The 26,798-nt window shown below is 32.3% G+C and overlaps 2 protein-coding genes across 5 annotated transcripts; both read right to left on the reverse strand.

Annotated features, from left to right (window-relative positions):
• Positions 1-7,006: 7,006 nt before the first annotated feature.
• Positions 7,007-7,408, reverse strand: LOC105158105 (uncharacterized). Its single transcript, XM_011074743.2, has one exon. It carries the CDS (start codon positions 7,406-7,408, stop codon positions 7,007-7,009), a length of 402 nt encoding a protein of 133 aa, XP_011073045.2.
• A 5,563-nt stretch (positions 7,409-12,971) lies between these two features.
• Positions 12,972-20,422, reverse strand: LOC105157967 (Leucine-rich repeat (LRR) family protein). 4 transcript variants are annotated; one of them, XR_002286839.2, is made up of 10 exons: positions 20,052-20,422; positions 19,534-19,603; positions 19,221-19,267; positions 18,302-18,410; positions 18,081-18,166; positions 16,626-16,716; positions 15,502-15,600; positions 14,207-14,293; positions 13,962-14,091; positions 12,972-13,326 (listed from the first exon to the last, which is right to left on the reverse strand). XR_002286839.2 is itself a non-coding variant. In XM_011074529.3 (10 exons), exons 1-9 carry the CDS (start codon positions 20,148-20,150, stop codon positions 13,981-13,983), a joined length of 786 nt encoding a protein of 261 aa, XP_011072831.1. In that variant the 5' UTR covers positions 20,151-20,419; the 3' UTR covers positions 12,972-13,326; positions 13,962-13,980. The 4 variants fall into 4 exon arrangements, 2 of the variants coding, with proteins under 2 accessions (XP_011072831.1, XP_011072830.1); XR_002286838.2 differs by having other exon boundaries at positions 12,972-13,576; positions 20,052-20,421; XM_011074529.3 differs by having other exon boundaries at positions 15,515-15,600; positions 20,052-20,419.
• Between the last annotated feature and the right edge of the window lie 6,376 nt (positions 20,423-26,798).

A 26,798-nucleotide genomic window follows, 5' to 3' on the forward strand; every position in this document is an offset into this window, starting at 1 on the left:
TGAAATTGTGTAATCTTTGAATGGAGGTATGAAATCGTCAACTTTGTGCTTGCTGTATTTTTTTGTTAAAAAATAATCAGATGGGATGGATGGAAAAATTTAAGAATTTATATTAAAAAAACAATATCTACTTAGTCCATAAGAAAATTAAAAAATTTAAAAAAAATAAATAAAATTATAATTTTTTATCCACTACATGTGCTTGTTAGTTAAATTATGACTATTCAGAGTGTCTCATCAAACATTTAAAACGTGTTTTTTCTATTTTTTTTTTTCAATGTGTAAAGGTGCCAAACATTTAGCATAATATCATCAAAAGCACAATTATTTCTTACAATGTATCCGTGCCATGACCCCGTTGCACCTTTTTACCATCCCTCAAATGAGGGATGTTAATGGATAGGATAAGACCCTACTCCAACTCATAACATAATTTAGAGACCCAAACCCAAACCCAGTGGTTATTCGTATACCCAAATCTAGATTCAGACCCATTAAAAAAATATAGATAGGATCTGAGTTGAGTTTCCACCAATCAATGCCCATGGGTCTTTGTACTCAACCTGGACAAAAATATATCTATTTTTTTCCCAAAAATCATCCAATTATGTTATTTAATCGGCAAAAATGTAAAGTGAAGATGAAAATAATTATTTCAATGAGGTTTTAGTATAGCTAGCGAAATTGAGGCCATACGACCTAAGGTCATGGGTTTGAACCCCACTATATGCGAGGAATGTTGTTTAACTGCATAATAGGTGTTGTTCAAATTTAAATCATCCGCTTCAAAAAAACAAAATGAAAATAATTACGCCACAAAGCATCGAATTTTTCTTTGAAAATTAATTACCCAAAATTAGCATATCATATCAAGACCAACGACGTGGTAGATAATACAAAAAAATTTTGTCCAAACCAGATACCGTCAAACTAAACTAATCACAGAGTAAGTATATCACGCTTGCTATGTGATTGGTTAATTTCTTGAACTGTATACAAATCACACAACAAATATATTATATTTACCATATAATTAATTCAACTTTGATTGAGTCGGATTTGGAATAAAATTTTCCTATAATAAGACATGTATGGTAGATGTATTCCTCTAATTCACTAAATGTGATAACTTCCAACACCCCATATCTTTGTTCGAATTATTTCTCACAAACTTTAAGCAAAATAGAAGAATTTACTAATATTACAAACACAAAAAACACATACTGTGTTTAAAATTTCTTATTTCACCTTCACATGCACATATATAAACGTATATATTGTTTTAAAGGATTAAATATATTTTTGATCTTATAATTACTTAAAGTATTTGGCATTTTCGTCTTGTCACCGTTGGGAAGAGTGAACTCCAATGAAAAGGACTAAAATTGCCGAATTAAAAGATGCAAAACCAAAATGTTCCTCTAGAAAGTTGAAAATAAAAATATAGGCAAAAATGAGCTTATAGGAATAGTAGCACAATTTTTCAGGTTAGAAGTATGAACTCCAGCGAAAAACTGATTGAAATCATGAAAATTGTAAAGATACAGGACCAAATGCTATCTTAGAATGTTAAACAAACGAAAACTCCGAATTATCTAAGTTACGAAACTAAGCATGCATTTAAGCCTATTTTTAATCATTTCAGATATATATATCGAGTTACTTATGGGTATAAATTAAAAAAAATCTAAATTTATCAGTAAATGTTGTGACTACACCATTTTCAATAATAATAATACTAACAACAACAACAACAATAATAATGATAATAAGGGTAAAATACACTTTGTCTCTCTGAACTATTCATCACGTAATATTTACCCCCCTAAACTAATAAATAACGCACTTACCCCCTTGATTGGATAAAAATGCTCCTCATGAACCGAACATTATATTATTTTCAATATATTTTAGTATTTTGCACATTAAACCATCACCAAATTATTTTTTTGATTACTTTTTTTAATAAGTGAAGAATTTAAATAATAAGTGGAGTATAAATTAATATATATAGCAGATACACAATATATATAGCATATAAATTAATATATGCTTCTTAAAAGAAATTGAAAAATATATATATGCTTAACCCAAAGTTAAATATTTTTAGAAAAAAATAAATATATTTTATCATATTTTTTAAAGAAGATATGTTAAAAAAAATATGTAATTGTTCATTTTTATCTACAAGAATAAATAGTTAATAACTTAATTTTATTACCAAAAGTAATAAAATCTTTTCATAAACTTTTTTTTTGTGTATTTATTATACTCATGATTTATTAGTTAACTTTGAGGCTGTAAAAAAAATAAAATTCAAACTATTTAACTCACTATTTATATTTTACTTTATTACAAATAAAATATATTTTTTTCTAATTAAGAAACTTTTAATTAATCTTAAAATTCATAATTATAAGAAAAAATTCTTTGAACTAAATATATATATAATACAAGGGCAATATTATCTAAAAATTTAATTATATAGGGTAAGTGTTACATTTGTTAGTTTAGGGAAAGCAAAATGTATTTTACCCTTATATTATTATTATTATTAATAATAAAAATAAATAAATAAATAGGGATGATTTTTGCATATTCAAATATATGTATGGACAAAGTAACTTGACTTGTGAGCAAAGAGTAGCATGGATTTGGGCAAAGTGATGCTCAAATTGACAAGAAAAGCCCTTCCAAAGAAAGGCTGGCCACTTGCCTTGTCACATTATTATCTAGAAGAAAGATAAGATGCCCTTCTTTTTTGCCACAATGCAACAATTAATTCACAATTTATAAGCCTAAGGTAGCTACAATCACCAATACTTCTGGATTTTGTCTATGTTGCTACTACTAGATTTTGTAGCTACCCTTAGGCTTATATATTATGAATTAATTTAGTTAGTTTACAATTTGTGTATGCACCGGATTGAGATTCGTGATGACCTGGAAGCACATGTTGGATGAAATCCATTTGAGGTCCTCGAGCAGATGAAAGGGTCGGCCTGTAGCACCAGGTCATTAGACTTGGTAAGATGGCCCTTATTTGAAATCCTCGGATGTCAAAGTTAGATTTTGATTGAGGTTGTAGGGGTCACAAAGTTTGATCTCATTGTAATAATATGTACCTGCATAATATAGCCTCTTGTGTATTTATCGAAATCCACGTGTTAGAGCTCGTAAGGTCCACGTATTGACTAGGTAGCCATAAGATGGACTGAGGATCAATGACTAGCAATTGTGGTTATTGGGTCAGGTTCGATCCCTCTCGCTCGAAAAAATGCTAATCCCTGACTGTTTTGAGATTTTCATATTTTTCAGAGGGTAAATTCGCCTGTGCAATGCTTTTTATATTAAATCCCTATCAGTATCTCTACGAATATAAAAGAAAACTCCTTCTATACTTACAAACGGCGATTAATGACACTGCTGCACTAATTTTTTGTAAAGTCAAAAATACCCTTCATGATAAAATAACTAACTTATTCAATATTTAAAATTATATTAATTGATTAATCATTATATATATATTTTTTTATTAATGTAATGTATTGGTTTATATATTTTACTCTTATTTATAATATATTTTAAGTATGAAAATTTACTTATATGCATATAAAAACGACATACCACAACAACTAAATATATGTATATATATATACAAATATTATGTTAGTTCATTTTAACTTGGGTGAAAATTGAAATGGGAAAGATTTACACTACAAAGAAATTAGTCTAAGAACTTCATATGTCACGCAGAAAATAAAATTTATTTGTAAAATTCACAGCCCCTTTCTGAAATATTATGAAAAACCCCTTTAACTTATGACAAACTACAAATTATGTACCATGCTACTAAATATTTTATAGTAATTATAGTCAATGAAACACTTTAAACTAAAACTCTTTCTAGATAATATTAATCAACATCCTAGCTATATTAGGGTCTGCAGAAAATATTTTAAAAGATTTAAAAGCTCATAAATTTTTTAAATAAATTTAGCCAAAAATTCCGTATTTCTTTCTAACATATACTATTTTGTAGATTATACAATATAGTCTTTATCGATCTCGTAGCTAGTTATTTATCTTTTCCACACAAATCGCTAGTATCAAAGGTTATTCACCATGTAACAGAGATCATTGCAGTTTAGGCCTTACAAGTTAATTTTTTGTAATTTAGTCTTATTATTTTTAAACTCATCATATTTATAATTTAAAAAAAAATCAAAATTTTAGTTTCAAGCCTTAATTCGATAAAATTTATAATGGAAATAACCATGATTCCACCGAAAACTTATAGGTACACGTATCATGCACGTTTTGCTTAGTAAAAAGATTAACGAATCAAGGCTTGGACTAAAATTGTAAATTTTTGAAAATACAGGTGGAATATGAAAAATAATGGAACTAAAATTGCAAAAAGACGAACGTGTGAGACCTAAAATATAATTTTCTCCCACGTAATAGCAAGTACTATAATTTATTTGATAAACATTCATACTTGATTTATTCCGTATAAGAACAAATACAATATCTATTCCCATGTAGCTCAAGAAAAACCAAAGAAAGAAAACATCACATGAGATATACACCAAAATCGCTTCTCCCAATTTTCCTACTTGTATTTCTATAGATTTCCGTTAATAATAAGAAGCCCCCTTATGAAAATATAAATAAACAAAAAAACTCCCTGAAATAAAGAAAAATTGCAATCCAACCCCTCCACTTCTAAAATAATGGATAGATGCACTAGAAAAAATATGAGTATTTGTTATAATTAACAATCGCTGCACAACGACTATCAGTTATTATTTCTGTAAATGAAGTCAAAATATTAGCTATAGTTAAAATCTGTGTCAATATTTTGGTTAGAGTTAAAATCATAGCAAATATTGATTAATTATGATTAAAATTTAAGATTTTCGTATTAATTTTATTTGACCGTTGTAGATAGTATTAATCTATTATTACTTTTTAGCCGTAAATTAGTGTACATGGGGATCAAATAATCTTTTTTTTTTTTTTTTTTTTTAGTGAGTGAGCTCTTTTCTTGAAATTTCAGGGAGTCGTGTGCCTTCTATTTGTAATATTATTTGGGAGTAAAATGCAATTAATTATATTTTTATTATAATTGAGTAATTATTAAGAGCATGAAAAGAAGTGAGAATTGAAAAAGTAAAGGTGGTTTTACATCGACTCTCACCCAAGCAATCTTTAATCCCAAGTCAAAGCAAAGAACTATCAATTAGGATGCTCTCATTTTCAGCGAACCAAACGCGGTACAATATTAATGAAACTGTACTTACTTGGAACACTCTAACTAATCCTACTTTAATTTAATTAAAACCCATATATATATGGTCCACATCACTACCATTAAATTGATTTAAATGGACATAATTAACATGATCATTAATTCATTATTATTATTAATTTTATGTATGGAGAAAGTGTAACTAATTAGAGCTGTAACTATGTAAATATTTTTAATTTCTTGGTTGTTGAGGGCACGGAAAAACATTTTCTATTGTTATGATCCTAAGGTGAAATGTAAAATGCACTACAAAAAAATAAATTATTTTCTATATTATAAACAACGACGATTTAAAATTTACGGTAAATCAATATTGATATGACCAAAAATGATTGGCCCAGTTTATGGCCCATGTAAGAGTGCCCAAAACAAATTAAAGAAGCCCAATAAAGCATGAGGCTTGAAGAGGGCCCCAAGAGCTCCCATTTTGCTTTAGCCTAAGAAGGACAAGGCTCAAGGACGAAATTTGACACGACCTTAAGCTCCAAGCTGTTGATTCTAAACGATGTCCCACATCGCTCCTCCTTATGTTCTATTTGGATTATAATCCAATCACTCAAACAAATAAGGACTGGAATACAGTCAGCTAGAGATAGTATTCGGTTACAAATGATACTTTTGAGAAGTTGTATGAAAACCTACTCTTATTGTTTCCTTGACGTGTATAGGACCATCCTATTAACTCAAGTACTTTGTAGGACGAGAGTTTCATCATAAAATAAGGGCCAACTTGTTCAAATGAAACACAAATCAAAGAATGTCCAACTTAGTTTAATTTCTACCTTATCAGAGACTAGTCAACCGTGGTCCCTTCAGAAAGAACTTCAACGAGTGAGAATCACATTTTCATTTTCAATATTCAAGAACCCCCACTGTATGCATACCCTCTCGATCCAATTGAAAGGCAATCATTTCAGCTCACTACTCTGGGTCTAATTCTTTGAACCCCTAAAATGTAATTAGACTTATGAACCCCACACTGATCATGTATAATTTAGAGGACATATAGATGTCGCATTGGATCCCATCCAATGTGCAATTGCTAAGCTCATGTTGTCCCACGAAAGAGCTTTTATGGTTTTTCTCCTTCTAAAAAATATTTTAAAAGCTAATCGATTCAAATTGCCTATATCTAGTGCTCTTTGAATCTATCGATCTTTCTCATCCTTAACTAAAAGAGATTGACCTACTAGGACTGTAAGTCTCATTCTTGATTATCATTTTATTATTCATTTGAGTATTCATAATTCAATTATGAGATAGTTCAAAGTTTATGTTTCACCCAGCAGACACGAATCCCTATTCAATGTCAAATAAAAGACTTTATTGATCAAAATATCTAACCAAAATTGTCCAATAATAATTAAAAATGCTTTTTCAATTATGCTAGGTTACATAAACACTATACTAACACTATCACCATTAAGCCCAACTAAGTCCCTAGCCTTTGCAACAATAACCTCGTTATCACTAAGCCTTAGGACCTTCTTGTTTTGACTTTTCTACTGTTTATCACCAACTACAAATCATTTGTAGATTATGAATTATTGGTATCCAATACCAAATGTAGAATGGTGATTATGTTAATACTCAATTAAAGAGTTTACCTTCATTAGAGAGGAGTTTAGGACACTCCCTCTTTTAATAGCCCTTTTCTCGATAATAGATGCAAATATCATTCAGAATCCTTGACTACCGAACACTCTTTCTCTTTTCTTTACCCCCGCCTAACGGTGTAACAGGAGCACTTAAAGTGCTAGCAGTAGAAGACGTCTCATCTTTCTTCTTCTTCTCTCGTCTAGCAACCTTGCCCTTTGCTTTAAAGGTTGAAACCTCTCCCACTAGTATTGACGATGCAGATTTTTTAATTGTTGCCTCGTATTGGACAAATGTATTAATCAACTCATTAAGGCTTTCTTCAAGTCCATTCATGTTGTAGTTGATAACAAATTGATCAAAAGAGGAAGTTAGTGATTGCAGGATCACATTAACGTATGTTTCTTCCTTCTCAAAATCAGCCTGGAGGACTTTGAGCTTCTCCACTAGAGATAGCATCATCATTCCATGCTCTTGTACGGATGATCTTTTAATCATTCTAGCGCCAAAAAATGCCTTTATTTTACGACATAACTAATATGCCGGTCTAGTACCACATAAAGTTCTTTCATGTAGTGTATTATCGACCAGTTGTCTTCGAACCTCTCATACTAATTCTGGATCTCATTAATCAAGCCCAGTACAATATTGCGTACTTTTCGACTATCATCATGCTACTGGGTAAATTTCTCGAATGTCAAACGTTCTCCTGGCAGGAATCCTTCCAACAAAGTCCGAGGTAGACACTTATCTTAAATATAAGTCTAGTTCTCGAAATCGAGGACTATCCTCAAATTTCTCAGCCAAATAACATAGTTTGTTCGTTAAATTTATTAACATCAAGTATGAAATTAAGTGAATTTTTAGACATATATAATTAAAAGAAAATTAGTAGATTATCATAATATTATATACAAGTTAAGCACTTGGACTTCAGTCATTAACCCTCCCACTATTTTTATGAAAGTCCATCACTCTCAAATGGAGTTTCGGGAAGCCTTTTCTTAGTGGGCTTGGGTGCACAAGCAAAATTCTCCATGCCCCGATTTTACGATTCACATTGAAATAGTCTCGTGGGAGGTATTCAATACCATTCTCGACCTATGAGATCCACAAGATATTTTGTCTTACCATTTTCACATGATTTCGAGGACTCCAAGCGAATCACGTTACTTGGTGTTAGACCCAACCTATCAACCGAATCATAGCGCAGACTATCACTCCCCACGACTAGTGAGACAGGAAAATAGGTGCGCATTCACTTCGTTCACAATAATAGTGCAAATTCATTTCAACCCGAATGTGCCATGACTTGTGAGACTACGTATGGGTGAAATAAGCTTCCTCACTACATTACTAGCGCACGCTCTTAGGCAGGCTCCTGCTTGCGAGCAAACACAATTGTGCTACTTGTCGTGCATACGCCTATGGGCTGGCAGGTAGCAATAGTCTGTTGCGTTTACCTTTTTTCTGAAACCCGATTTTTTTATTTTTTCTGGCAATTTCTGAAACAAAAAGAATCAATTAAGTTTCAGAAATTTCAATAATTTTCTCATCCTCAAAATTGAATGAAAAAATAAAACACATAACGGAGATCTAGATATGCAATTAAACACATGAATCATGCTTCCAAAGCTAATTAAAATATGTAAACATGTTGATTCATGCAATACACGTTAGATTGTATGGCTAGACACCGAAACCTGGTTCTGGTACCGCATGAAGGGAGTGGATCGGCCCGAAAAACACGACGGAAGCACGAAAATCGTAGAAATAACGATTAAAGCATATAATATCCCGATCAAGGGGTGTACCCTTGATCTTTTCCTGGTGTTCGGTGTACACTATGAAATAAAAACCATGGCCATAGGATCAAACAAGCAAATGCAAGAAGCATAAATGTAAATAGGATTTACCTTTGTCGTTTTCTTGCTCAGTTACAAGCGTCGATTCCTTTTCCTGGATCCGATAACAGATAGATGTCAATGTTGAGACCCTCTAAAGACGTCCACCCTCCCACTAATAGGGCGTGGTCTTCTCATTCTAACAAAATGACCACGAAAGAGTAGAGATCAAAACAACCGCTATTAATATATTTTGATCTCCGGTTCGTTTTTCTTTGATCTCTAGAGTAGAGAAACTTAGAAATGGAGAGAATTAGAGAGAGAGAGAGAGAGAGAGAGAGAGAGAGAGAGAGATGAATCTTTTTGGAGAGAAGAGAGGCTAGTGTGTGTTGTGTGTGGCTAGAGTTTTTTGTTGGTATATATATGACCTAGTTATATATATACAAAGAGTCCTAACCTTATTAGGCTCCAAAACATCAACCTAATCCTAACCCCTCTCATGCATGAATTTTTAAGATCAAAATCAGCAAACATTCTCCAAAAATGAGGCCTTCTTGACCTAGCCAAGGTCCAAGGCCTTGGGCTTGTGTTTAATTGACCGGCAATATTAATTAAAATTAAATCAAATTCAAGTTCTAATGGATTTTAATTAAATCCAATTTAATTTCACGCCCAACTTAAACTGCTCATCTTTCAATTTAATTAAAAGATCCACACCCATGCTGTCTTTTTCAATTTATAAATTGGATCAAGCCCAAAAAAATAATTAAATTAATTTTAATGGGTAACTTAAAATTTTAATTAATTTAATTAATTAAATTTCAAGTTCATCCATCCAATGGATTGGTCTAAATAAATGATCCAGTCATTTATTCGCTCCAAGAATTAATTAACCAAACTAAATTAATCTGACTCTTATGGAATTAATTCAAAATTAATTGCATCCGATTATTGTGGAACGACGTGACTCTTTAGGTTCACCTTTAACTAGACTTGGGCGTATGTGATAAATAAAATTAATTAAATCTAATTTAATTAGTTATTTCTAATTATCCCATAACCAGAAATAGTCTGTTGCCATGGGTGGCTGTCTAGCAACAATTCATGACACTAGAGATTAGGTGAAATAGCGACATGAACATTTAGGCTCTGAGTCCATAAGACCTACACTATTACAAGATTTTTAACTCATATTATGATGCTGATGGGCCTAGCAATACATCTCTTACTTCTCGGACTCTCTGAAAACAACAATAAACAAAAATAAGAGGTACACAGGCTCCAATACAACAGAATTAAAACCAAACACAAGGTCAAAGGCTTCGTGATAATCCCTTTGTTAATACCATTAACAATCATAGCATAAAAATGTATTCCACATAATTATCCTCCAACAATTAATACATACCATGTATTAAAAATATATGATGACCAATACCATATAAAAAGAAATCATGTGCTGAAAATTACATGTAAAATAATGCAGTTAAAAATTGGATATTAGTGGAACCCATGCAAAAAATAATTCTTGTTTGGAAACCTATTCCAATTTAATTCTGGAAAATTATCAATCTCAATTAAAATTAAATTTAGCTAAACTTAACCATTTTAGAAAATATGCAAGTTAATACAAAAAATTATTTTTTTGGACAAAAAAAGAAAAAAAAGCCCAGCCGCCGGGGACAACTACCCTCCCGCATGCACACAGGCAGACGCCAGTGCACGACCGACTGCTGTTGCACTATTCTTTCTGAAAAAACTGTTTCTTGATATTTTTTTTTCTTTGTACATGAACCTAGACAACACAAAATCATGATTCTTCAAAAAATTTTAATATCCAATTGTTAAAGAAAAATTCAACATGCTTTCAAATAATACATAATTATGAATTCTAAACCAAATGCATGCCATAAAAGCTGATAAAACTTGTTAAACATGCATCCAACATTTAAAACACATTCATTCAATGTCCATCGAAACAGGTTCTGATAGCACTAAAAGATAGCGGATCGGCTCGAAAACATGGCGAAAGCGTGTAAAAATGAGATTAAGAAGTGATAAAATATATAAATCCGGTTCAGGGGGTGTTTCCTTGAATTTTCGTGCGCATTAAGTCTATTAAATGTAGATCTAATCGTGCATACAACGTACAAACTAAGGGTCAAGAAGAGCATAAATATAAAATGAGATTACCTTTATTTTTCACCTCCAACAGACGATATATGTAGATTTCCTCTCCGTCCTTCGTCCATGTCAAAAATCTACATAGAGACTCTCTAAATGCGTTCATACCACAATGAAAATATGGATTCATCCTTGTGCTAGCAAGACATAAATCTATGAAATAGGTGATCAAAATCACATTATGAATTAGTGTGTTTCGATGTTATGTTTGGTTTTGTGTTTTGGCCCATTTTAGAGATGGGCCAAAACACAAAACCTTGTTTGTTTTTGAGTTTTGCACACCTTCACTAGGTGTGCAATTATAATTTAATTTATTTTTTATTATTATTTTTATTATTTTTTATTCTACTCTTAACATAAATATATATTATATTTCACTAATAAATAAAATACTATATATACATACACATATATATTACTAAATATATATATTAAAAAATATGATTTGACAATGAACAGTAACTCCTGTCTCCCAAATCCCAACATCAAACCTACACCACTTATTTTATTAAATTAAAATCATGATTCATAAAATACTATACTAAATTCAGTTTTTTTAAATTTAAATATTTATATCAATGTAAATGTTAATAAACAATAATGATAATACTTTATCAATTAACTTAAGTTTTTAATTTAAATTATTATAATAAACTATTTACTATAAATAATATTTATATTTAAATTACCTGTATATCTATTTACAATGAAAATTGTAATACTTTTTTATTATTTTTAAATTATAAAAATCAATTATTCTTATTTTTGTAAAATTTTGCTTTTTATAAATAAAAATTTTAACTTATTAAAAACATAAAAAAGAATTGGACGACGACGACTTAACCTAAAGCTCCATGGGAGACCGCCATGTTTCGATCTCCTAGGTGGGGGGGGAGGGGGGGGGGGGAGGGCGAACAGCGGGCGGCTCTAGAGGGTTGGGGTGGGCGGCGGATGGAGGGAGGCCTCGGGTGGGGGAATGGGGTTAATTTTATTATTTTTTATTTTTTTATAAATAATATTTTATATCTTACAATTATAATATATACAAAAATGATGAAATTTCGATCCTTAATAATTTAAGATGTAAAGGTTTAAATAGATTGAAATATACTATGAAGCAGAATCAAAATTAGTGTTTCATATTGTACACTAAAATTTTGAAATTAGCATTTGTTTATTTGATCAATATTGGTATCATTTGTTTTTTATTGTAATGCATTTTGAATAAAATAGCCAACAAATATTGTACATGGTTTTTCCTAACAATAAATAAGGAAAGGTAAGTGTGTCAGCACTACCTCAATTCTCCTGAATCAGATGTTTGACTTCCAATTATTGATTAAAAGAAGAAAAGTAGAAGTGCAGTTTTACTTACTTATACTTTGTATATAAGTAGCTTTCAGGGTCTAAATTCTCATCATATTTATTCAATTATATGAAATAGAACAAGACTAAATTAAAGAACTCATAATTTCTTTAATAATGATTAGTATTTTGAAATGTGAATGAACAGAACATTATTGATATAAAAAATTAAAGACATTGTAATTTTTCACAAGATTCAGTATATTGGTATTTTAGTCGATATATTTTAGAGTAAATTACAACCACCTTTTCTAAAGTTTGACATAATTGTAAATACCTTCATATTATTTAAACAATTATAAATATCCCCCTAATTTTAACATGAGTATAAAAACAAGCTTATTCAGTTAGATTTTTATTTAATTTTTGTGGTAAATTGCCAAAAGTACCTTTTGGGAATATAAATTATAACTTCATATACTTTCTAAAATTTTATATAATACTTTTATGAACTAATATTTTCAATAGATTATTTATTTTACCTACCCTCATACATTTTTAATTTTTTTTCTAAAAAAAATATTTTTACCTCACCATCTAAGAACTATATAATTATTTTTAATTTAAGGGAGGTGTTTATAATTTTTCAAACAATAAGGAAGTATGTATAATTATGTAAAACCTTATGGGAGGAAACTATAATTTACTCTATATTTTGTACCAACCAATTCCTCACACTTAATAAGTAGTATAGACATATGTAAATATTGATTGTGTATATAGTGTTAACGACTATAACATCAATCTAAGTTTCCATCAGGCCTGCTTATAGCTTCCCTCTACTTGTTTATTACACGATGTCGTGAAAGGAATCAACCAAAAAGGAAGACAAACGCCATTTACATTGCCAGCGCTTTGTAGACTTCCTAGTAGTTCTTATGATGGAAACCAGGGGGGGAATATACATACAAAAACTATATGTGACTGGTATGCCGATAAATCAATACACGGCGAGGGTTATACATACTCACATCCTCCTCCAGGATTCAAGCGCAGACACCCCATATGATGATATTTCACCAACTGCGAACATATGAAGTAGAATTACATTACAGAACATGGCAACTTGCAGCAGAATAAACCCATTATAAACGTGGTGCAATGTGCACGAGAAACATGGCATCTGTGACGAGAATAGCTCAGGGGATTGTTCGGTCAAGAAACTTCTGAACCGTTCTTTTGCTAATTTACTTCCAAAGACATACTATATCAGATCACGTTCATTTAGTCAAAAGGGGCCATATTATGACACAACCCCAGAGGACCAAATTTCCTGCAATATGTCAAAAATGAGCGGACATGTAACCGAGCATTACGAAACTTAAAGACTAAATAGGAAATGAGGAACATTGGACACTCTCATGTTTAAGAAGCTTGGCAATGAAAAACTGTAAAAAAATCAAATTGTGATAGTTCAGCATGTGGCACTTTATGCCAGCGTCATGTATGTGAACACTGGTAGGGTCCGTGCCGATAGATTTAAAATGTAAAATCTAGATATATCAGGTAATGTAGGAAAAAAACCATGTCAAGCCAACTAATGCAGATCATTTCTTAATAAATTGGAATTCAGGAGAAGAATCAAACCTAGTTATGAAATTAATTAAAAAAATTAGAACAAAGAACACGGCACTTCTGGAAGAGAGTAGATGCCTTACAAAAATGTAGTAGCAAGCATCAGTGATCAACACCCTCATCAAGACCTTTGGAACTAATCATCACATTTGAATCTATCTGCTTGTCAAATTTTCTTTTCCTCCGACTTTCAAAATCTTCAAATCCTTCCATCTGAACGGGAAAAAGAAGGGGTTGAATGCTTTCTATTGAGATGATCATCATTTCTATGATTATTCACGATGCAAGTACTGCATCAGCATTTTGCAAACATATATCAATATCTGACCTGTTGAAAATAATCCAAAGAAATGGGGTTGCCATGGAGGGATATATTCTGCAGACTTTTGCAATCTTTCAATAAATTTGGAGGTATCTGTAAAATGTATAAACTATATTGTGAATTGAGTAATGACAGGAAAACCTAAAGTATTAAACCAAAACAACACTGAGATGACAATGTTAATCAGCAAGGCCAGCCTCTTCTTCACAACCAAGGGAGGGGAATCTTCATTACAATTTAGACATAAGCATGATGAATGATGCTAAAAGATGCCTCATACTTGAGCGCTAAACTGCCTTGATAGTAAAGCATTCCAAATAAACATGAAATAGAATAAGAAGAAAGCAGTCTAGGTTCCAAATTTATTGGAATGCATCATAAAAGAATTATCAGAAAATGAAGAAGGCTGAAGCGCAAAAGCATATGAACAGTCGGAAGGTCCATAGATAAGGTTGGTAAAATCCATCATGATCATAACTCATTACGTTGCCTGCAAAACCATTTCTTGGTAGGTGACTAGATAAACATAAATTTGTTCCAGAATCCAGAAATTCTACTCAGATAGGACACTCTACCCTTCAACACACTGTCACTTTGAATCCCCTTTTTAGCTGAAAATCAGAAAGTTCAATTGAAACTTTTCATCAGCATATGGACTATAGTATTTCCTTATCATCAGTACTTTGTGAGGCATCTTCACTTCTCTTTAAAAGCCATGCATTACCTATTTCAGCTTCCAACAGTAAGACAACTTGCAAAGTGAAATCAAAATCTGAGGATCAAAGAAATATTCTGAAATAGATAATAGAAAAGACTAAACTATTGCAAATAAGTTGGTGATAAAGATCCTGAAATAAATAATCAACATTTCCTAGTATATATGCCCGCCATAGTATCTGAAATTAATTTTTTTCTGGCCACTGAAATGTCTCAAATAAACTCTCTCCCTCCAGATACCTAATCTCGTCGAATTGAGACACACACTCAAGCAATTACACCTACAAACTTGTATCACTACTCTGTAAAATCTAATTTGAATTCATCTTTGTATATAAGCATTCACTGGCTCGTATGTCCATGCAGATTAGTAGAAGAATGGTGGTGCAGAATCATAATTAACACAAGTTAATTACAAGTAGAATGACCATTTCTCATTTATGCGTTAAAACACAAAACCCTGTCTCCTGATTAATCAATGAAAATACAACAATGTGCATAACATGAAACGCATGTCAATTGTTAAACTGAAGGAATAATTCAATTTTATCAAAGGAAAACAATAAAAAGGATAAGAAGTCCACATGAGTGAGAAACCTGCTTCACATTGTTATTGTTCAAGCATAGTGACTTTAGATGAACAAGATTGCACACTGAAGATGGAAGCTCTTCGATGGAATTTTCTGCAAATAGTTACGTACAATATTAAAAAGGGAAAGGCCAGAAGTAAAGATGATTAAATCACCCTAAAATACAGCCAAAGGAAGGATTGCATACAGAGGCTCAAAGAATCTAAGAGACTAATTCTCCAATACGAAAGATAGCCATTTTCCAATATAAGAAAGGTCTTGTATTGTAGCCCACAGCAGGCATTGTCCTGTCAATTAATGTTAATACGTACTTTCTCCCAAAATGAATATGCCATTGGCTATTGTATTACGTCAATAAATTTCAACATTTAAAAAATTTTATTTGTCAATACTACTTAGATTACTTAATATTATCTGAACACTTTTGGATTAAATTAACTAAATTTTACTGAAAGTAGGAGTTAGCCAAGTTGCTGATCAATGGCACCATAGATGGATATTCATTTTAGGATGGAGGTTCTGCATATTTTCCTTTAACAGAAAATGATAAATTTGCCCGCTCAAAAAGCAATGACGTAGCACCCACCCGGAAGTGTATTGACATTTTTCTCAGACGTATCACCTAATAGATACAATTTCATTCTGAAGGGAACCAAGTTCTGCCACTACAGAAACTCTACTAAATGTATGTAGTTCTGCAATCAAATAACTAAGACTTAGGCAAGCAAGCTGTCACCAACTACCAATGTATGGAAAACATGATGCATTTAGTTATGCCAATACAGTAGAGTTTGTTCACTTTGTTAAGCATGTCAAATTGAGGATAACTCATTGGAAAAACCTACTTTAGTGAAAAAAGGTCACTAACAGCCAGACAGTAAAGAACCGGTTAGGGTCATGAGATTGCCATTTCTATGGACACATGAGCACAAATGAATTCTTAACCCACCTAACATCAAAGGAAAAGAGAGAAGATGCCACTAACTTTAGAGGAAAAGACCAAAGGAAGCTATTATACACAAAAAGGAACAATTTGCAAACCCATAAGGTCAGAACTTGGAGGTCAGCGTGACAACCATCATCAACCAAAAAATACAGAATAATAGATCTGAAAGTACCATCAGCTTGAATTTCCTCCAGAGAGTAGCAACTACCAATTGACTCTGGAAGAGACCTTATCTTGTTGTTTGACACATTTAACAGCATCAACTGCAAAGTCAAAAAAGGTTGTATCAATTTTTCAACTCAGGTAAGTATATAGCACATGCTGGATACTAAAATAATATAGGTACATTCTAGACCCATTATACCAGTGGATTCAAAACCACCTAATCTCTTAATGGCACATTCCAACCTAAAATGCTTGACAGCATACCCTTTAAGGTTATTGGCTGCATAACTTAGGTGAAACGTATATCTCTTTAAGCTGGATAATGGTTTTTGGTACTTTGACAAATATCTTTTACATTATTGTGGACATAAACTGACTGCCATATTACATTTACTATATTTTATTTATATTTAATATCAAATAATGTGAGGTATGACTTTTAGCATCAATAACATGAAATTGCAGTTATCCAATTTTTTAACCATCTTTTCACCCGATAGAATGTGAGAAACGGTAACACTTGTAGCTTTTATTTCTTCTTTCCTTATCAGCTAGTTTTCTGCAGCAATCTTGGTTTGTGCTCTTCATGATATTCCTATCGTCTGGTGCTTTAATTGTTATCACTTATCTTAACTAGTTAAAGTATTAAGAACTACTACAGACATTTCTTCCAACAGTAGTTTAGTATCTCAAGGAAATAATTCTTTAGTGTTTTCTCTAGAGGTCCAAATGCCCCAGGTCACACAATTATATTAACACATTTGGTTAGATAAATACCGGAAACAGTGGATAAACATACAGAAATTAACTCTCAACATCAGCTAACCTATTTAAACATTGACAGCCATAGAAAATCCATTCATTAGTTCTCCTCTATTAAATATCTATACATCACACAAAGATTACTGTTGATGCAATTCTACACATCTGTAACATTGAAAAATAAAGAAATATAAATCAATAGATTCTGATGTATTCCGTTCCACTACTTGAGGATATGATATGTCTACCACATGCCCACATAATTCTTTTTCTTTCAATTGTTTTTTAGTAAGGATGAGCAAGTAGCCAAGTGCCATATTGAACATTCATATATGTCCATGCATAAGACAGAAAGAGTATGAGAAGATGATGACATTTTGAATGTGTACTATGAACAGCATGAGTTATTTGGAAAAACAAAGTGAGCTAAAGGATGCAAAAACTTTAAATAGAACAGTATGAAGGGGAACTTCTGCATGGTTGAAACAAGACAGAGTGCTATCAACAACTGAACTAGCATTCTACAGAATGGAAACTAATGTGAATTAACCAGCTCTATATTGGCGACAACACACAACAGCTAAGCCCATTAAAGTACTGCTAAAACTATATTATCATATAACCACATGAAGCAGTGTCACTCTACAAATTTCAGAAAGAGGAATAAATGGTACATGAAAACTGCATGTTAGCTACTCACATTGCGCAAGCTCCCAATAGTTTCAGGCAAGTTGACCAACAAATTTCCTGATATTGATAGCTTCTCCAGTTTCACCAACTGACCCACTGAACATAGTTTCAAGAAACAAGTAAGCTCAAATCTGAAAATTCCTATTGAGTTAATGAATGAGGGAAATGTTAACCCACACAATCAACATGCATTCAATCCCAATCCTCCCAGCTTGGGGGAAAAAAACTTACATTCATCAGGCATTGTGGCAACTCGATTTCCATCAAGTGTCATAACTTTTAGAGACTGAAGCTTTCCCAAGTTCATAGGAAGACGCCCAATAAGATTATCAGCTAAAACCTGTAAGAAATGATTGTTCAACCAAGTACAATCATGTTGGCTTTACCTTCAAAGTGAATACTAATTGTCAAATGTAGATGTAGAACGAAGCCACAATTGCAACACAAAGAAGACCATCATGGTAAAAACTAGAAAGGAATGGAAAATTTGAAACTTAGGCATTCAATTTACGGAAGGAAGGAAGTGAGTACAAAAATGAATTACTTGGAAGCTTAACAACAGTCATGAAATTTGAATGATTTTCAAGAATCCAGTGAACTTTATCGGAGAAAGGAATTCACTTTTGTCTTTTTCACACATTCTTTTTGCTTTAACAAATTTTTTATTCAAAGATCTCAAAGTTATACTTATTTAAGTTCAGTTTCTCCAAAATCCAGTACTGACGTATTGTGTAGTTCCGTCACTTAAGACTGATGAATGAAATGTCTTATTTTCACGCGAGGCATTTTGCTCGGTATCTCTAGAACGAAAAAGTGATAAAACTATTTTACCAATATTGATAGAGCACGTGTCCATTTCCTATAAACTCCTACAGAACTTGACATATAGCATTTGGAATTCTGCCAAAGTGTAATAACATCAAGATATAAACTCTTAAGATGAGAACTATTGCATTTCAAGTAAGAGAAAATGACATTGTAGAATACAAAAACTATTTTTCACCATTTCCCAAATCAGAGTGCTACATATCAAAACAACAACAGAGAGAGTTAAGAATATTATCTCCATAGCATACAGAATTAACATTTTAGGCTTCATGTTCTATAAAGTAACAGCAACACAGAGAAAACTGAAGAGAGTAATTCTTACCAGCCGCTGCAAGTTAATCAATTTGCTTATTTCCATTGGGATATCAACTGCCACGCAAAAGAGGAGAAAAAATTAGAGAAGTGAAGCCACTGAGCTAAGCAAACGGATTCCTATTCCATAAGAACTGCTGCATTTACACTTTGTTAATGGAGTGACATAGGGGCCTCATATGTATATAAATAAGTTTGTAATCAAGTTTGAATGACCACAAGCCCGTATCAAATGAAACCCATTTATCCAAATTGAAGTAAAAGAAAAGGGCACATTAAGAATAAAGATAAATCAAATGCTTCACATACTTAAAGAGCATTACCTAGTTTGTTGCGTGTTAGATCAAGTGTGCGGACTGATCCTTCTAAATCAAGAATTTCATCTGGAAATGTCTGTGGAACATAGGAGTTGAAAAAACAAAATCCACAAACACATATCCAGTCAGAATAACAGCAATATTCATGTATAGTGAAAGCATATGAGCAAAAGCCCCATGTGGAACATCTAATTCTGTTAAACATTTCTCTAATGCAGTTTGTTAGCATGCGCTAGCAACACCACCTCATTACCGCAAAGCACATACAAACAAAAACAATTGAGTGCCCGGAATCCAAATACACTTCTTCGGACCTTTCCTAACAAACAATAATGATGATTCCAGTAACAGACGTTAACTTGCAAGATAACATTAAGTATCTACAAATGCTCAAAGTCTCAAGCACAAAAATCAGTACGAAAACATCATGCTCCACATTTCGAGGAAAGTTTCGAGGAAGAAATACAAGCCCAGAAATCCGACCAACACAAAAACTAATCAGAAGTGAAGAGAGAGAACTATGCCTTCAGTTTAGAGTCACGCAACGCCACGATGCCAGTGGAGCGCCACCTGGCGACGCGACTCGCTTTGGAATCAACGTTCGTGCTACTGCAACACCCCATTCAATTTCAATTCTTGAATTTCCCCACTTCAACGATCAAACCACATACAGATTGCCGTAGCTGTTGAAAACCAAATCGGTACTTTCTGATGATCGGCGTGAATGTTGAAAGGAGAAAGAGGGCTTGAAATTGACAAATAGAAGGAATAAGGAAGAGAGGGAAATGGGGTGGACGCAGAGAGGAGACTTTGAACAAGAAACCGCGTTTGCGTTTGGTTTTTATCGTTTGTCCCATGCCTCCACTCTCTCTCTCTCTCTCTCTCTCTCTCTCTCTCTCTCTCTCTCTCTCTCCTTTTTTCTTTTTTCCTCGTTAATGAAAACAAGTGAATATATAATAGAACATATGCATTCTATTTTGCCATATATAATCATCATATTTTCTTTAGAGGTTAATTATATTTATAATCCTTCTACAAATAGTAAAATACGAACTTATATTTTTATTTTAAAAAACTCTAAAATTATAGTTACACCTTCTTTAAAAACCTACCTTTTATGTCTGACCCCCTTACAGTTTGGACGAAAATATCAATGTCAGCAAAAAAAATTACATAAAGCTTCAATTTTACCCCTCATTTAACATTCACATGTAATAATTTTGTACTTATTCAAAAAAAAAATTTAACAATATTAAGATCACTCCATATATATATATATATATATATTATATTTATCTTCTTATAAGTACAATAATATACATAGGATTTAGGAATATTAAATGAAGGGCAAAATTAAAAAGTTATATAATTTTTTATTGACATCGATATTTTTCGTCCAAACTATAACAAAAGTGGATCATGTATAAACGGAGAATTTTGGGAGAGTGTTTAAGTTTAATTTTGAATTTTTTTTGAAGAAAGTGTAGTTTTGCATTCTCAGAGGATGTTTAAGTGCAATTAACCATATTTTTAATTTAATTTTGGATAAGTTTTTAATTTTTCATAAGGTTCTCCATATTCTTTTCTAATTTATATTTTATTTTGCGATTGAAAGCCCAATTGGCCCATCGGCAAGACAGATAAGGCCTCACCAGCAAGGTGGATAAACCCCACCAAAAGAACGGATAAAGCCCATCAGTAGGGAATAATGACTCACAGGCCTACCTGCTACTCAACTATATTGGCAGGCCCAATAAATAAGCCCATTTCAGTCAAGACACATTATCATACAGCTCGGAGGACACGTCATGTAGCTTGCCAATATATTTGTACACATCACCTTAAAATATCTCTAGGTGGTCCAAGTAAAACGGTAACAAATGAGTAGGGAAATTAACAAACAACCAACTCTCGAATTTTTAGGTAAAGATGGCAGAGTTCAGTCTAGCTCAAGTATCTAAGTCAATATTTATCCAAATCTCAAACGGTTTGTTTTGGAAAATATTCAACTCAAAAAACTTTCTAATGGCATAAAGAACTCAGTAATTAACCCTGTATCCAATTCTGTAGAAACCTATACATAGAAGCTTTGTGCAAACTTCTGGTGACATCTCTCTTATTCTAAAATCTCACTTTCTTACACTATTCCCTCTCGGTTTTGAGCTATTCTAAGCTTATAATTTGCACTACACACCAATATTCATCATCCTTAATCATATCTCACTATTATTCTCATTCTATTTCAAGTTTTTCATTTTATTCCTTTTATAATATGTTACTGACTTAAGCATCAGAATGGTAACCTATGTTTTGCAGTACTAATCCTCTGATAATCTTAAAATGTTTTTGAAGAACCTTCAACCCCTTGTGGTGTGTTCAAATTTTTGGTATGCAATAGTATGCTTGAATATTTTTAGCTGTGTCCTGTAATGTAGTAATGCTTTGTTTATTGTTGAAAAAGTTATTGTGCTTTATATGTTGAATAGTGTTATGTGCATCTTTACCCACTGTGTTATGGTTCTGTCAATTGCTGAGACATTTTTTTTTTGTGCCTATTTTATTAATTTGCAGAAATTTCAGACTCATGACATTAAGTTTTTGTGGGGTGGAAAATTTGTAAAACATCCTAAACTTAGACATGTAGGAAACCATATGAAAGTATTTGAGAAAGTGGACATAGATTATCTAGGTATGTATGAATTAGGAAAAATGTATCATCGGGGTTGTGGGGGGGGGGGACTCATTGCTTAAATTTTATTACAAAGATCGTACTCAACCATTAGATCAGGACATAAGACAAATTAAAGAATCTATTTCAATGAAAAATTTAAATCTTGTAGTTGGGATGACATTAAAAAATGTTGCACGGTTTAGGGATGTTTTGAGGAACTGGTGCATAAGGAATGGGTTTAACATTGAGTTCATAAGAAATGAGACTGCAAGGGTGAGTGCAAAATATAAAGTAGAGAGTTGTGAATGGAGGATCCATGCCTCACCAATATATGGTGGATGTACATTCCAAATTAAAATATTAAAGGGCAAGCATACATGTGCAAGGACTTATGAAAATAGGTTTGCCATCATATCTTGCAAAAAAATTGAAAATGCAATAAGAGATCATCCTACAATTCCTATTCAACAACTAAAAACTAGAATTATTTAAAAATGTAATGTGGATGTGAGTAGATTTAAGGTGGTGCGGGCTAGAAAAGAAGCCTTAAAGAGAAAAAGGGGAATGATTCCAAGCAATATCAATTTTTGTGGGACTATTGTGAAACAGTCAGACCAATGTATTTCAAGGTCAAAGCTCATACTTAGAAAATTAAATTTCTGATCCTCCTGTCTTTGACAGAATATATTTAAGTCTATGGGCACTAGAAACAGGATTTTTGGAAGGTTTTAGACCAATCATAGGCCTTGATGGTTGTTTTTTGAAAATAGTTTATGGGGGTCGAATTGCTTATGACTTGGGAAGGATAGGAATGACAACATGTTCCCAATTGCCATGGCTGTAGTGCAAACAAAAAATAGGGACACTTGGGCATGGTTTGTGAGCTAACTATTGGATGATATAGGGGATGTAGGAACTGGAAAATGGTCATTTGTATCTAATAGGCAAAAAGGCCTTATCGAGGCTTTAAAAGACTTAGTTCCAGAATCTGATCTTAGATTTTGTTTAAGACATATGTATGAGAATTTCAAAGTAAAATTCAATCCTGTTGAACTGAAAGAGTACTTCTGGAAAGCAGCCTCAATTGCTAATAGAGGGGAGTTCGAGGCTTTCATAAAAAAAAAATGAAGAAATTGATCCAAAAATAAAAGATGAAGTGGGAACAACCTCTGAATGGTTAAAAAGATTAATCTACAACATTGGGCAAGGTCATATTTTTCCAGTTGACAGCAAATGTGACATTTTGGTGAATAACTTATGTGAAAGCTTTAACAATTACGTACTTAGGCAAGAGACAAACCAATTATAAGTATGTTAGAGTGGATCAGAACAAAGTTGATGTCTAGGCTGCAATTGAAAAGAGAGGGAATGGAAAAGTATGGAGAAATAATTTGCCCTAACAAGTAATAGCAAGCTACAAGAAAAGAGAGTACATCAACAAGTAATAACAAGCTGCAAGAAATTGTTTCACTAGGTAGTGAGGGGAGGGGGTAGAGTATGAACTTGACCACTTCTATGACAAGTATGCGGTTGATTTAGAGAAAATAAATAAATAAAGTTGTGGCATGTTTCAATTAACAGGGTACCCATGCTGCCATGCTTATCCAGCAATTTGGTCCAAAAGCGCTAAACTAGATAACTATGTGAATGCCTATTATAAGAAGTCAGTGCACTTGAACGTGTATATTGACATTATACATGTTGTTCCTGTGGTAAAAGATTACATAAAAATAAGTTTTGAGCCATTTAAACCCCCAAAGATTAGAAGAAAAAGGGCAGACCTTAGAAGCCTAGGAAAGGCCCTAATGAGTTGTAGTCAAAGACATCAACCAGGAAAGGGTTGACAACATACCTGCACTAAATGCTTTGAAACAGGCCACAACAAGGGAACTTACAATAATCAAATACATCTCAAGTCTAAATTTTTCAAGATTTGTAAAAGTTTTTTAAATTTTTGTACAGTTTTAAATGCTTTATAATTTTAGTATGTTTTATGCAAATTTATTTTTTGCAGGCAAATGCCCCTAAATTTGAACCCCTAGAAATCCCACAAAGGATCTCAAGCCCGGCCCAGGGCCCCCAAGCCAGGAGCAACCAAATGGTGTAAAGGTAATTTCAATTCTATCAAGCATGCTTAATTGTGTTGTTTTCATGTAACTTACTTATTTTCTCACATTTCTTCTTTTCAGCAGGCTGCACTAAGAGGAACAATACCAAGCACATTATAACCATCTGCACCAAGATATGCACCCAGGTGTGTTAAATTTTTGAAATTGTTTTTAAACTTTACTAAAAGAAAACAGGAATGATAGAATACACTAAAATGGTATCAATGCTTACTGTGGCAACAAGTTGGCTATTTTGGCCCCAGCAATGCAACATTACTGAGGACTGTTGATTGTGAAAGTACTCCATCAAGTTCTTCAATACCTGCAAATAAGAGATACAACAAGAGGCCAACAATTTCACAAGTTTGAGAGAAAATGAAGGAAAGATCAAAGAGAAGACAACAGGAGTAGTTTAGAGGGGCTAAAGAAAATCTTCTGTAAATGGCTTGACTTTTTGTAAATGTTTGATGGATTGTCGGAACTTAGTAGGTGGACATTTTTGGTACTCTTGAATGTGAATTTTTGCATATCAAGTGACAACCTGTAATCTAGGCACTCAAAACTGTATTGGGTTGCAATCTGTGTTAATGTAATCCAATTTTATATTTTTTGTCAATTTTGTTGTAGTTTTTGTGTTCAATTTTTTACACCTTTTCTGGAATGTTCAGGGTCTTCTATTTCTCGTAATGAAATAAGGTCATTTTCTGGATATTGAATTTTATTTTCTTGTAACCAAAATGCAAAAAAATTAAATACTTCAAAATAATAAATAATAGAACACATATACTACAATAAAAGTTAAAGTAATTCATCCAATACTTAAATATCAGAGTTATATAATATTAATATACATTGTCTTCATTTTAGTTTTATCGACGAAACTAACACTAACACTAACACAAAAAGAACAATACTAACTCCAATCCAAAAATTGACACATTTAATTGATATTTCTTCTTTGAATTTAACACCTATAGATCCACCAGTTTGCAAGTTTGACACACTTCCTCCTCACCATCAAAATTCCCTTTATCATCCTTTGAAGCACACTACTTCTCAACGCCTCGGAAAAATTCCTCACCGCTATGTACTTGAGCATGAAATTTTAGAGGAAACCCACTTGGTCCCATGTAGCTCTTTTGGGGCTCCAACCAAAGAAAAAATTTTACAAACTTGATATCTACAATAATAATATAACTTACCTTCTGAGGGCTTTGTTTGTGACTCCACTACTTTATTTTTGCCTTCAAATTGCACCTACATAAAGGCGTCATTGAAAACCTCAAAGTGAGCGACTGTGTGTTCTGTCTTGGTTTGCTTTTTTGAAATGAAGAGCTTGACATTTTCTCTCTTTTTTAAAAAACGGTGAAAAACAAGTGGAAAGAAGGAGAATTACAATAAAGAGAGTGGTTGTACTTTTATGAGGAAGGAGGGGCATAATTGTCAAAATACAGTTTAAAAATGCTATACCAGCAGAATGGCACGTGTGGCTCTCCTTGGACTAGGGATGTAAATGAGTCGAGCTCGAGTCAAGCTGTGCAAAAAATTCTGGCTTGAGCTCGAGCTCGAGCTTTTGATTTTGAGCACCTAATTTTGAGCTCGAGCTTTTTCCTTTTTTTTCTATATTTTTTAATTTTTATTTATAATTAAGATAAAAATTATTTTAAAATATTTATTTATTATGTTAGATTGACAAGCCCAATTTATTTTTAACAAAAATATATTTCTAATTGACTTAAACTGTTAGATAATTTAAAAAATTAATAACTAATGTAAAATAAAAAATATATAGTAATAATAATAAACTTACTAACTTGTTAATTAAGCTTATTTTTGTATAGAGATTAAATATATAAATAAAAATATTATATCTTATCATTAACTAAATTTAAAATATGTGATATTACTTAATAACTATAATGTATGATTAATTTTTTAATACAAAGTATTGAATATGGAGTTAAATATATAACAAATCGAAAAATACAAAATATAAAAAAATTAAAAAAAATAAAAAGCCAGCTTATGAATAGAATGTTCTGAGTTCGAGTCGAGCTCAAAATCGAGCCGGTCCGTGAAGCCTCAACTCGTCTGCCACCCCTACCTTGAACAAGCATGTGTTTAATTGCTACATTAAAAATTTCATAGGGAAGTAATTTGGTATTTTTATTATCACAGGGGGGAAATATGCACATTTCCCATATCGCAAGGGCGGCGTGCATTTTTCCTATTTTTTTTTTTTATATCAATAAATTTCATAAATTTTAACTAATGAATAGATCTATTTATGAGGCGAAGATAAATATCAGACATCCTATATATAATTTATCAAACTGAGAAAGTTTACATATAATTACACCAAATATCATAAAACACCTGTGTAAATGTTTCAATTTTTTTAGTAACATCACATTCCAAGTTTTATTCTCTTTATCCAGAACTTATCCGCCTTACAGTCAAGCGAAGCAGGAGAAATGTTAATCATGAAATCG

The sequence above is a fragment of the Sesamum indicum genome, linkage group LG3 (genome assembly GCF_026168435.1).
Source record: "Sesamum indicum cultivar Baizhima isolate 11 linkage group LG3, ASM2616843v1, whole genome shotgun sequence".
Lineage (NCBI taxonomy): Eukaryota > Viridiplantae > Streptophyta > Magnoliopsida > Lamiales > Pedaliaceae > Sesamum > Sesamum indicum.